This window comes from Myiozetetes cayanensis, unplaced genomic scaffold, assembly GCF_022539395.1.
Source record: "Myiozetetes cayanensis isolate MyiCay16 unplaced genomic scaffold, myiCay2020 scf6-25, whole genome shotgun sequence".
NCBI classification, from domain to species: domain Eukaryota; kingdom Metazoa; phylum Chordata; class Aves; order Passeriformes; family Tyrannidae; genus Myiozetetes; species Myiozetetes cayanensis.
Genome location: NW_026087853.1, coordinates 55564025 through 55576585, shown reverse-complemented (window position 1 = coordinate 55576585; position 12561 = coordinate 55564025). Strand labels below are relative to the sequence as shown.

The window sequence follows — 12561 nt, the reverse complement described above, 5'->3', positions numbered from 1 at the left end:
ATCACCCAACACCCCCAAATCCCTCCCCTCTGGGCTGCTGTCCACGCCATCATCCCCATCCTGCACTGATCCCGGCAGTTGTCCCCGTGCCAACCCTGCCCTTGGCCTCCTTGACCCCCACAACGTTCCCATGGGCCCACCTTTGTCCCCCTGGATGCCATCCCATCCTTCCAAAGTGTCACCCGTTCCCCTAGTGCAGCTCCCTGTTTCACCCCAGTGTCCCCTGCTGCACCCCTGTGTCCCCTTCCCAGCAGCCCCGGAGCATCTCCTGGTGTCCCCGCTCGTCCCCCTGGGGCATCCCCCGTTTCTCCTGTCTCCTGTTTTCCAGAGCACCCCCAAGGTATCCCCGGTGCCTCCCTTGTGTGTCCCTCCCGGTACTCCAGAGCATCCCCCGGTGTCCCCATCGGCCCCGGTTCCCCCGTGTCCCTCACGGAGCTCCCCTACAAATCCCCACGGTGCCCGGGGCATCCCCTGCTTCATCCTCGGTGTACCCCGGGTTCTCCCTCCCCTGCGCACTCCCGTGTCCCTCCCGGTACTCCGGAGCATCCCCCGGTGTCCTGTCCCCACCGGTTCTCCCGGTGCTTCCCCTGGTGTCCCCACCCCGTTTCCCGACAGCATTCCCCGGTGCCTCCCCCGCACCCGGTACATCCCCGGTGCACCCCCGGTGCTCCCTCCCCCGCATCCCCGGTGTCCCCTCCCCGTTCCCCACAGCATCCGCCGGTTACCCCCCCACACCCTCGCCCCGGTGCCCCCTCCCGCCGCCGCCGCCGCCCTCGCCCCGCCCCGGTGCATCCCCCGGTGCCAGCCCGGCCCGGCGCGGCGGCGGCGCAGCTCCGGTGCGGCCCCGGTGCCCGGGCCCGCCATGGCCAAGCAGTACGACGTGCTGTTCCGGCTGCTGCTGCTCGGGGACTCGGGCGTGGGCAAGACCTGCCTGCTCTGCCGGTTCACCGACAACCAGTTCCACCCCGCCCACATCTCCACCATCGGTACCGGCACCGGCAGCGCGCGGCGGCGGGAGCGGGGAACCGGCAGCGTCGGGGAAGCGGGAGCACCGGGGAAACGGAGAAACGGGGAAACGGGGAACCGGGAGCATCAGCGAGTCGGGAGCGGTGGGGAGGTGCAGCACCGGGGAAACGGGAGCGCTGGGAGCCGCAGTACCGGGGAAAAGGGAAAGCGGGGAACTGAGGAACCGGGGAGCCGTGGCACCGGGAAACGGGGAGCACCGCGAAACCGGGGAGCGGCAGCACTGGGGAAGCAGGGAGCCGTGGGCACCGAGAAACCGCGAGTACCGGGAGGCTGCAGCACCGGGGAAACGGAAAACCGGGCAACTGGGGAGCGGGAAAACCATGGGAACTGGGGGGGATTAGGGAGCCACGGGAACCGGGAAACCAAGGAGGGGGGAAACCGTGGGCACCGGGGAACGGGGGAGTACCGAGGAACTGAGAAGCCACAGAATCGGGGAAACGGGAAACCAGGGCACCCGGGAGCCGTGGGCACCGGGGAACCAGGGAGTGGCGGGCACGGGAAAAGCGGGGGCACCGGGAAACTGCGAGTAACGGGGACACGGTTAACCGTGGGCACCGGGAAAATGGGGAACAAGAGAGTGGGGAAACTATAGGAGCCAGGGAATCGGGAGCATCTGGAGTCGCAGTACCCGGGAACTGGGAAACCGGGGGCACCGGAGAGCCGCGGCTTCGGGGAACCGGGAGCATCAGGGAGCCAGGAAATCATGGGCACTGGGGAACCGGGAACACTGGGCATCTCTGGCACGGGGGAGCCGGGAGCAGGATGCAGCCGGGAACCGGGAGCAGTGGGCAGCCACAGCACCGGAAAGCCGTAGCACTGGGGAACCTGGATCACCTACCTGGCACTTCCTGCCAGGCCTGGCACCAGGTGTGGGCACCGGGACCGGGCCACGGCGGGGCTTGGGGTGGGCCAGGAGGGGACCGGAGTGCCCCCGGTGACAGCAGCTCCAGCGGTGGGGAACACCGGGACACCCCGTCCCCTCTCCCGTCCCCGTCCCAGGTGTCGACTTCAAGATGAAGACGATCGAGGTGGACGGGATCAAGGTGCGGATACAGATCTGGTGAGTGGCGGCACCGGATCCCGGGGAGGGGTGGGGGAAGGGGGGCATTTTGGGGGAGGTCTGAGTCCCGCTCCCCCAGCCGGGGTGGGGGCTGAACCCTGCCCAACTCGTGCCGCGGGTGGTGGCACTGACCCGTTGTCCCCGGGCAGGGACACGGCCGGCCAGGAGCGGTACCAGACCATCACCAAGCAGTACTACCGGCGGGCACAGGTATGGAGGGGGGACCCGTCCTGGTGAGCAGCAGAGGGGGAACTGAGGTACAGATTTGGGGTGTCAATGGCCGGCCCCCCCTCCCGCAGGGCATCTTCCTGGTGTACGACATCAGCAGCGAGCGCTCCTACCAGCACATCGTCAAGTGGGCCAGCGACGTGGATGAGGTGGGGGTGCATGGGGGGGCGGGAAGGGCTGGGGGTCCCCCCGCTGTGGTGAGGGGGTCCTCACACCACTCACCCCGCAGTACGCACCCGACGGCGTCCAGAAAATCCTCATCGGGAACAAAGCGGACGAGGAGCACAAGAGGCAAGTGCCCAAAGAGCAAGGGCTGCAGGTGAGCGGGGGCTGGCCTGTGCCCCGCGGGGGGGCAGGACCCCAACCCCTGCGCCCCCAGGGTGGTCAGGGCCCCCCCTGCACTCACGAGGGACCCCAATAGCCCTCACGCAGCCTTACCAAACATCCCCAGCTCCCCCCGCCCCCGCATGACCAGGCGTCTCCTACCCCCTTGCAGTCTGTACCCAGGCACCCCAAAAACAGCATTCCCTCCCCTCCCACTATCCAGGAGCTCCCTGCCTCCCCCACAGTAGCTGTACACTCCAAGGGCCGATCTTAGATCTCCCTGTTGCCCACCCAGGATGTCCAGGGACCCCCAACCCCTCCCCAGACTTCCAGCATGGTCCCCTGCACCCCTAAAGCACCCAGTGCCCCCCCCCCGTGTCCTCCCTGGGACCTCTAGACCCCCAGATCATCCAGTACCCCCCTCCTCTACCCCTGGCTTGGTCAGTCCCTCCCTGAGCCCACCCTGCACTCTCCATGGACCCCAACAGCCCTCCTGCAGCCTTACCTGTGCCCAGGGACCCCCAAACATGCCCAGTGCCCCCCAGCATGACCAGGGACCCCCCCACCCCAGCTCCCAGAGCATCCAGGAACCCCCTTTCCCCCACACACTCCGCCCCCAGGGTGTCCAGGGAACCCCAACCCCTCCTCGCACCTCCAGCGTGGTCCCCTGCACCCCTAAAGCACCCAGGGACGCCCCCAGAACCTCTGGACCCCCAAAGTCCCCAGTGCCCAGACCCGGGGGGATTCCCCTATGCCAGCCCCCTCAGCTCACCCGTCTGTCCGTGCCCGGCTGTGCACGTTCCGGGGGGGAAGCGGGGTAATTGAATCCCCCCCCCCACCAAATCACGCTCCCTCCCCGCCAAAATCCTGGTGCCACAGTTGGCCAGGGAATACGGGATGGATTTCTACGAGACCAGTGCCTGCAGCAACCTCAACATCAAGGAGGTATGGGGGGGGCTGGAGGAGGGCCGCGGGGTCCTGAGGGGACTGGGAGGAGGGCTGGAGGTTCTGGAGGGGTCGGGGCGCGCTCTCCCGGGCTCACACGCCCCTTCCCGCAGTCCTTCACACGGCTGACGGAGCTGGTGCTGCAGGCGCACCGCAAGGAGCTGGAGGAGCTGCGGGGACCCCCCCGCGCCCCCACCCTGGCCCGGCTGGAGGAAGAGGAGCAACAGCCTCTGCAGAGTGAGGACTCCCCCAAAACCTGCTGGTGCTGAAGGCTGGCACCTCCCTGACGGTGCCCCGGGCTGTGTCGGGGGAGGGCACGATAGGGGCGGGATTGGGGCGGTCCCCATGGAGGCGGGGAGGGACACCCCACAGGGAGTGGGAGGGGGGAAGGCATGAGGGTGCCCCCCCATCCTGGCACCTGTGCCCCCCCTGGTGTGCAGGGTGGGATGGGGGGTGTCCAGGCGCTGTGTACCCACCCGGTGTCCACCCCGTGCCCGTGGGAGCCCCCCAGTTTTACACACACCGTTTGCAGAATAAAAGTGATGCTGGAGGTGCTGGTAGTGCGTGTGCTCCGTGGGGGGATGTGGGCACGATGCCATAGTGGTGGTCACCCTCCAGAGGCACCGGCACAGGGAGCAGCGTGCAGCAGGCACAGCCCGGGCACGGACACCCGAGCGGTGATCAATAATTGACAGGGATCGGGGGCAGCCAGGACGGTGTCCCCTTTCCAGGCTGGGCACGGGAATATGGAGCGTGGGACCCGTGGGGTGCCACGGCCAACACCAGTGGGATGGGTGGTTACTGGGATGACGGTCACCAGCATAGAGGTGGACACCGAGATGCTGCCGGACACTGGGATGGGCAGGTACAAGGACAATGGTGGGCACCACTGTGGATGGGCCCAAGGACTGAGCTGGCACTGGGACCAGCGGGCCCTGGGACTGGTGGGCACTGGGATGGCAGCGCAGGAGTCCCCAGAGGCGATGCCAAGGCAGCGCCAGGCCAGAAGTGCTGGGGCACCCGTCCCTCCTGTCCTCCACCCCACACAGCCCCAGCTCCCAGTTATTCCCCGATTCCCACCAGCATTCCCAAACCTCGGGAACACGCCGTGCCAGGCCGGCAGCAACCCACATCCTGCGGGCACTGGGACGAGCAGCCGCACCGCACCGTGCCATGAATTATTGAGGCAGGTGGAGCATCGCCCTGGCCCTGCGCCACCTTCCTCCTTCCACGGGTGGGACGGGCAGCTCCGATTTCTCCCAAGCCGCGGCGGGGCCCGCAGACCTTTGGACCATGACGTGGGAGCCGGGAAGCCCTTAAGAGGCGGTGCGGGCGCGCGGGGGAGGCAGCCGCGCCCGCAGCCATGAGCGTCCCCATCGCCAAGTCCTTCTACGACCTGAGCGCCACCTCCCTGCACGGGGAAAAGGTGGATTTCGGCGTTTTCCGGGGCCGCGTGGTCCTGATAGAAAACGTGGCGTCGCTCTGAGGCACCACGGTGCGGGATTACACCCAGCTCAACCAGCTCCAAGCCCGCTACCCCCGGCGGCTGGTCGTGCTGGGCTTCCCCTGTAATCAGTTTGGCTACCAGGTAAGTCCTGTGGGCTACAAGGCAGTGGTGTGGGGGGTGGGGGAGCCGGGAAACTCATAGCTCCCGGATTTTCCCTTCCCTGCCGCAGGAGAACGGCACCAACGAGGAGATCCTCAACACCCTGAAGCACGTGCGGCCCGGGGGCGGCTTTGAACCCAACTTCACCCTGTTCCAGAAGTGCCAGGTGAACGGCAGCGACACCCACCCCGTGTTCGCCTACCTCAAGGCTCACCTGCCCGCGCCAGCCGACGAGGCTGCACACCTGATGTCCGAGCCCCGCTTTGTCACCTGGAGCCCCGTGCGGCGCTCCGACATCTCCTGGAATTTCGAGAAGTTCCTAGTGGGGCCCGAGGGGGAGCCGTTCCGGCGCTACAGCCCCCGCGTGCCCACGGCGCAGCTGGAGCCCGACATCCAGCGCCTCCTCAAGCTGGCCAAGTAACCCCAGCTCCGGCACGGCCCCGGCTCCGATGTGATCCCAGCTCTGCGGTCACCCTGGGGTGGCCCCAGCTCTCCGCAGGGTGACAGCCCCCTCTGAAACCGCCGTGGGGAGGGGGCTCGATAGGGGCGGAGGGTTGGAGCCTCTGGGGCGGCACGGGCTGGGGGCAATAAACGAGCCGGAGGGAGCGCGCCCGGATCCGCGTGGTTTTTGGGAACATACCCACAGCCATGTGGGGTAGCAGGAAGGAGGCTGCAGCCCCAAGGTGCCACATCAGGAAACAGCGGCACAGGGGTAGGTGGGGGCCAGGCTGGCTGCACCCAGTTCCCCGTGGGTGTTGCTGGGGCTGGGTGCCAAGAGCAGCACCTCACTCACCCCAGGGCAGTGATTTCCCACACCCAGCTCCTTCCCGCCTCAGGAATAAGGAATTCCCGGCAGGGCAGGGCTAAGTTACACACCCCAGGGCACACAGACGTGACCCCAAGCCAGCTCCTCAGGGAGGGAAAATAATCAAGTTTTCTCCACAGGAGAGCACTGCGAGGGTGCAGTGGGCTCTCAGGTGCTGGGAAGGACTAGAGAGGAATTCCATAGGCTCCTGGGATGGCAAAAGCTCCCTTGATCCCTGTATCAGGACTCAATACCTTCACCAGCTCTAGGGGGTAAAGCCCAGCCCCAAAATATTCCCACCTGCACCACTGAGCTGTCACACGTCACATTTATTGCCCCACACCAGAGGCCTCCTGAGGCAGGGATGGGGTGGGAATCCCTTTCGATCCTGTTTTTGGGGAGACACAGACCCTGTTTTGGGGTCCCCTTTATGTCTCCAGCACACGGGGGGCTCGGGCCGTGGCGCTGCACCCCATCCCTGCAGCCGGGGTCAGAGCCACAGGGCTCCGGAAACACGGGAGCATCCGGTGTCGGGCATTCCTTGAATCCAGGTTGGAAGCCTGGGGGAGAGAATCACATAAGGGACTGTGTGGTCCCCAGGGATTGTGGTTCCAGGGATCTCATCCCAGGGTACACACCAGTTCAGAAGAGTGGGGTCATCTGGCGAGGGTCATCGGGCAGGATGCTGATGGAATCCTCAGCACGGCCGCAGAGCAGGCACAGCATGGTGTATTCCTGGGGGGAGGAAAAGGGGGGGATGGAAAAAAAAGGGGGCTGCCACGGCCCTGCTCCCCCACAGGGAAACCTGAGCCGGATCCGGTACCCGATCCCTGATTGCAATCAGAGCCGGGGGGATCTCATTTCCAGCCCCACCGGCTCCCCCGAGCCCTTTTTCCAGCAGTTTGCCACATAGAAAATGGGACAGGAATAAGGAATGGGGGGCACAGGCCCCTCCCATCACCCACATTCCCGTGCCAGGTGAGCTGGGCTCCCCCCACAAGGCACGGACCAGTGCTGGGAACCTCCAGGTAGCCCCGGGCACAGAGGATGCAGCTCCGAATCCTTCGAGGCTCCGTCCCAGGGCAGGTGGGAATCAGCCCGCGGAAGGGTGGGTCTGACATTCCGGAGGCAAAGGAACCAGGAAGGGGTTTGGGGTGAAAAAGGGGCACACCTGGTAGTCGTCCACCACGCTGAAGGTGTACTCGTGACGCGCAATCAGGTGGTGGCAGTTCTTGCACAGGTCTGTGAGAACGGCGGACAGTGGGGTGAGGGAACACAGGCACTGTCCCTGGGGTACACCCCCTCCCAGTCCCTCGGGAGAAACCCCCACCCTCTGTGCTTGCCCTCACTCCTGGGGTGCAGACCTCCTGTCCCCAAAGCATCGAATTCCCCCACCCCAGCACCTCACCCCCCTTAATGCCCCTCAGCTCCCTGACAACCCGTCAGGAGACCCCATCCCCGGGAAGCCACCATTCCCGTCCTCAGGGACCTCCTGAATATTGGGCCCCCAAATTAACCCTCCCTTAGGCCTCCCCCCTCCTCTGAGCCCGGGTCCTATCATCATGCACCCCAAAACCCCAGGCCCCAGAGGTCCCCCAGAGGCCCCAGGTCCCCTCCAACACCCAAGAATCCCCGATCTCCAGACCCCTCCCAGTCCTCCAGTCACCCCTCCCAACCTTCAGCGACCCCCTGAGTCCCAGGCCCCAAATGTCCCCCTTGGCCCTCAAGACCCCCAGATCCCACAGCTCACGCCCCCCCTGCCCCGGTGCTCCCCCCTCGCACGGTCGTAGGTGACGATCTCCTCCCCGTCGTGCAGGCCCGCGGCCCGGTTCGCGGCCAGCACGAAGTCCCGGCGGCCGCACTGCGCGCAGCCCACGAAGTTCAGGAGGAAGGAGCCGCCCTCCAGGCAGGTGGTGCCCTAGGGCGGCAGCAGAGGCTGGGACCGGCCCGGGGAGGGGTCCCGGCGGGTCCCGGCCCGGCCCCCCCCGCCCCTCACCCGCTCGGGGTACTCGGTGCCCACACAGCCCCCGCACATCTCGCGACCCGGGTCTCGCGAGAGCTGGGCCCAAAGGGGCGGGGTTTAGCAGCGGGGCGGGGCCGCGGGCGCGGCCTCAGTAGTTGTGGGCGGGGCTTGAGGGGAAAGGGGCGGGGCTTGGGGCCAATGGGGCGGGATGGGGAGAAACTGGGGCTACCGGGGGACACTTGGGGCTACCTGGGGCTACCTGCACCCGGGACTGGTGGCGGACACCTGGGGGCACACAGGACTAGTGCAGGGCACCTGGGGCTTCCCAAGTGGGGGCACACAGGACTAGTGGCGCACACACCGGATTAGTGAGGGACACCTGGAGCTGTCTGGTGGGAACCAGGGACTAGTGGGGGACACCTGCAACTATTGGGGGCACACAGGACTAGTGTAGGACACCTGGGGCTACCTGGGGTCACCTGGCACTAGTGGGACACACATAGGACTAGTGGAAGACACCCGGGGGCACAGAGGAGTAGTACAGGACACCTGGGGCTCCCTGGGGGCACCTGGGACTAGTGGGGACAAGGCTGCTCGGGGACATTAGGAGCTGGCTGGAGGTTACTGGAACTAGCTGGGGGCATCCAGGGCTATTGGGGGACACTTGGAGCTACCTGAGGCACGTCCAGGGCTTTTGGGGGATACCCAGGGCTAATCACGCAGGGGCCAGGGCTAGCTGGGGGCTGCCTGCGTTAGGTGGAGGGCACCACTGACTAGTTGGGGGACACCCAGAGTAACTGGGGCATGCCTGGGGCTAGCTGGAGGACACTGAGGTCTAACTGGGGGGTGCCTGGGACTAGCTGGGGGACTGATAGGGCTAATGAGGCACAACCACAGCTAGCGGGGGGAGGATACCCAGAACTAGCGGGGAACACCCGGTACTGGCTGGGGATCACTGAGGGCCAGCTGCGGGGTGCCTGTGACTAGCTGGGGGGCATCCAGGGCTGCCGGAGGACACGTGGGCTGGCCGGGGAAGGTGGGGAGGGGGTGGTTCGCCGGGGACCCCCACCGATGTCGGCGGGGCGCTGCGCTACTCCGCACCTGGCAGGTGCCGGTGCCGCCGGTGCTGCTGCTGCCGGTGATGCTGTCGGTGCTGGTGCCGGTGCCCGGTGACGCTGCCGGTGCCGCTGCCAGTGCCGCTGCCGGTGCCGCTGCCGGTGCCGCGGGTGCCGGTGGCGCTGGCGGCCGGGGGGCGCCGCTGTGCTGCATTGCGGGGCGGGCGGCCCGTCCCCGTCCCCGTCCCTGCGCCCATCCCCGTCCCCGCCCGCCCGGTCGGCTCGGCCCGGCCCTCCCGGGGGGAGCTGGGCTATCGGGGCCGGGCAGCGCCGCCGGCTCCGGGCAGGAATGTCCCTGCGCGCCCAGATAATGTTATTTATATCGCCGTGCAGGGCGGCTCCGCTCCCCCCGCCCCGCTCCCGCACCGGCCCCGCCGCCGCCGCCGCCGCCGCCGCTCTCCCGCCCGCCGCCCCGCGCAGGTGAGACCCCGCGGCACCGGGATGCGCCGCTCCGGGGCGTACGGAGGGGTTCGGGGGGCGGCGGGAGGCGCCGCTCCCCGGGGACACGCCGACGGGGGGGGCACCGGGAGGCGCTGCCCGCCCCGGGGATACCGGGCGGGGGTCTGCGCCGAGCACCGGGAGCGGTACTGGGGGGGGAGGGCGGTAGGCACGGCGAAAAGTTTGGTGGGGGGTGAGGAGCCCTCCGGAGGGGGCTAAACGCCCTTTTCGCCCTGCGGCGGGGGCTCTGCTGTCACCCCGTGTCCCTCGGGGCTGCTTTCAGGAAGGACGGGGCAGGCGAGTGGCGGTGACTTTCTGGGGACACCCCGGGGACAACGTGGGGACACCTTGGGGACACTTCCCCTGGGGTACCAACCCCTGGAGGGTTCCCCAAGACAGTCCTGGGTGCTCCCAGCTCTGTCAAGACACGGTGGGCAAGCCGAGTCCGGAGGGTCTTGGTGGAACACAACTGCCCAACCCACTTTGTCCCCCAGTTTTTAGCAACTGGGCAAACTGGACTTACTGGAAAGGGTTTCTGGGGTGCCGTGCCCTTGACTCCCCCCTCATCCCAGCTCCACAAGGATGCTCACGGGTAGGCATTGGGCTGAGGGAACTCTTACCCTCACCCCAATAACCTAGGGGTCCCCAAGGGCTGATTTCCCAGCATTTCCCTTTATAAATTTCCAGCTCCCAGAATCAGGAGATCGGGGTGCCTTGGAAGAGGGTGGCAAGCCCAGGAGACCCAGAAAGCCCCGTTGGGTGCCGGCACAACCCCCTGCAGAGTATTTTACAGCTATCGTGCGGTTTTGTGGCACCGGCTGGCGATTTTGGGGTGCGGGGGGGGGGCAGCTCCTAAGAAGGGAGCGGGGCTTGGCTGGCGCCGCGCACAGGGGAGGCCTATTTATAGCCAAAAATGTCTGTGGAGTGTCAGCACGTGTGCGTGTCTCCGGCTTGGGTGACATGGGACAGTCCTGGCACAGCCAGCGTGTGGCCCTGGGGAAGCCCAAATTCTCCAGGCGGGTGAGAGTGTGGCAGGGGAGCCCTGGCCGGAGCGGGGCAGCGCGGCCGGAGAAGCCATGCCGGGCCGTGCCCAAGCGCCCCGTGCTGTGCAGCGTGGCCGTGCCGAGCAGGACCATCTGCTCCCAGCTCTGGCCCTGCGCCTCGCAGGCAGGAGGCTGTTGGGGGGCTGGGGGGATGCCCCTTGACTCCTGCCCCCTTCCCAACAAGAGCGTGGATGCCCATAGGCACGGTGGAGATGCCAAATCCAGGTGTTTTGGTGAAGTGGAGCAATGGAGACACACCAGGCTGCGGGTGGCGGTGGTGGGGCAGCATTTTTGGGATGTTTGGGGGGATCCCAATGAGTTCTTGTGCCCCGGGAAGGGGTTTTCCAGCAGCACGCTGCAGTGGCAAGGGATGAGCCAGGGAATGGGTTTGAGGGTGCCATGGGTACCAGGAGCCAACCGCTGCCCTGGCTGCCCTCAGGATGTGGGGGGACATCACCTGTGCCCGGTGGGGGGACCGTGGCGACGGCACAGTGCCAGCCCCAAGCCGGGAAGTGCTGATTCACCGTGCCGAGTCGCTGGCCGGGGAAGGCGACGCTGCTCGGGCCGCGGCTGCAGGATGCTGGCGGTGAGGCCAGCACGCCGGCACTCCCAGCTTCCCGCACACCGAGCAGGAGGAATGACAATTCCCAAGTGGCGGGTGCCGGTGGCGGCGCGGCTGTGCCAGGGAGGGATGCTCAGGAGGCGCCGGTGCGGCGGAGGGAGATTTAAAGGGTGGGTGAGCGCCCGCGCTCAGAGCGCTCCCGTGGGCCTGCTGTGGCTCCCTTCAGCGTCATCTCCTCCTCCTCTCTCTCCTCCTTGGATGCTCACGGCCGTGGCCCTGCTGTTGTGTTGTCAGGGACACAGTCAGAACCGAGGTGTCCTGCAGAGACCCGACCCAGCTCAGCACACCCATCCCACTGGCAGTCCCTGAAGTTCTGGGGGGAAGGTCCCCAAATCTGGGCTCCCACAGGGGGAGCCAGGTGCTCCAGCAGTGGCACAGAGCCACGGCATGGGGGGGTGCGGGCCTGGCGCCGGTGCCCTCCTGCTCACTCCTGCATGTGCTCATGTGCCTGCTGTGTGTGTCCCATGGCCTGGCTCATGTGTGCATGCTCTGGCATGTTCCTGCATGTCCCTGGTCATATGTGCACACTCTTGCGTGCCCTGGCATGTTGTTGCATGTCCTTGCTCTCACGTGGATGCTCTGACATGCTCTGGCACTCTTCCACATGTCTTTACTGACATGTACATGCTCTGGGCGTGCTCCTGCCTACCTTTGCCGGTATGTGCATGCTCTGGCACACTCTGGCATGTTTCTATTTTCTACGTGTCCTGGCTCACATGTGCACACTCTGCCATGCTTCTGTGTGTCCTTGCTCACTCTTGCATGCTCTGGCACGTTCCTGCTCGTCCTCGCTCCCATGGACAGGCTCTGTCAGACTTCTACACTTCTACATGCCCTTCCTCACACATGCACATGTTCCTGTGTGCCCTTGCTGCCGTGTCCATGCTCCCGCATGCTCCTCCATGTCCTTGCACACTCCCAGTGCCACCAAACCCAGGCCAAGCCCTGCCTGTGCTGCCCCGATTAGGGTGCGGAGCTGGGGTGTGGTCCAGCCCGGCCGCCCCGATAACACCACCCAGGGGGACCCGAGGGGATCCAGGGGGTGCCCTGAGGGGTTCCGGGGGGGCCTGGGGGAATCATGCAGTGTCACAGCTCACGGGGTCACCAGCGGTTTGGGGCACACGGGGTTCCCCTCAACACCCTCAGCTGAGGGCTCCATGCAGCTCTGGGTTGCTGGGGGTGGTCCTGGGTGTGTTGCTGGCTGTGGGGAGCCAGAGCCCATCTCCTCTCACCCCTCAGGGGCCCCAGCAGCCACCGACAGCTGCTCGGAGGCATTTTTAGATACCAGCCATGTCCTATCTGTGTCTCAAATGTCCGCGGGGGTGGGTGGCCACCCCCGCTGGCAGCTGTCACCCACTTTCTGCCACCAGTGTCGGTGAAGCCCCT

The 12561-nt window shown here is 66.5% G+C and overlaps 3 protein-coding genes across 4 annotated transcripts; 2 read left to right on the top strand and 1 right to left on the bottom strand.

Annotated features, from left to right (window-relative positions):
- The first annotated feature begins 789 nt into the window (after positions 1 to 789).
- Positions 790 to 4133, top strand: RAB15 (RAB15, member RAS oncogene family). 2 transcript variants are annotated; one of them, XM_050335295.1, is made up of 7 exons: positions 790 to 986; positions 2026 to 2086; positions 2236 to 2296; positions 2386 to 2463; positions 2544 to 2633; positions 3518 to 3583; positions 3697 to 4133. In XM_050335295.1, the coding sequence occupies exons 1-7, from the start codon at positions 863 to 865 to the stop codon at positions 3850 to 3852; spliced, it is 636 nt and encodes a 211-aa protein (XP_050191252.1). In that variant the 5' UTR covers positions 790 to 862; the 3' UTR covers positions 3853 to 4133. The 2 variants fall into 2 exon arrangements, with proteins under 2 accessions (XP_050191252.1, XP_050191253.1); XM_050335296.1 differs by lacking the exon at positions 790 to 986 and adding an exon at positions 1490 to 1893.
- Positions 4134 to 4257: 124 nt separating this feature from the next.
- Positions 4258 to 5775, top strand: GPX2 (glutathione peroxidase 2). The gene is made up of 2 exons (XM_050335297.1): positions 4258 to 5171; positions 5260 to 5775. The coding sequence occupies exons 1-2, from the start codon at positions 4947 to 4949 to the stop codon at positions 5608 to 5610; spliced, it is 576 nt and encodes a 191-aa protein (XP_050191254.1). The 5' UTR covers positions 4258 to 4946; the 3' UTR covers positions 5611 to 5775.
- A 528-nt stretch (positions 5776 to 6303) lies between these two features.
- CHURC1 (churchill domain containing 1) lies at positions 6304 to 8065 on the bottom strand. Its single transcript, XM_050335300.1, has 5 exons — positions 7991 to 8065; positions 7777 to 7912; positions 7166 to 7236; positions 6633 to 6729; positions 6304 to 6554 (listed from the first exon to the last, which is right to left on the bottom strand). Exons 1-4 carry the CDS (start codon positions 8027 to 8029, stop codon positions 6637 to 6639), a joined length of 339 nt encoding a protein of 112 aa, XP_050191257.1. The 5' UTR covers positions 8030 to 8065; the 3' UTR covers positions 6304 to 6554; positions 6633 to 6636.
- Between the last annotated feature and the right edge of the window lie 4496 nt (positions 8066 to 12561).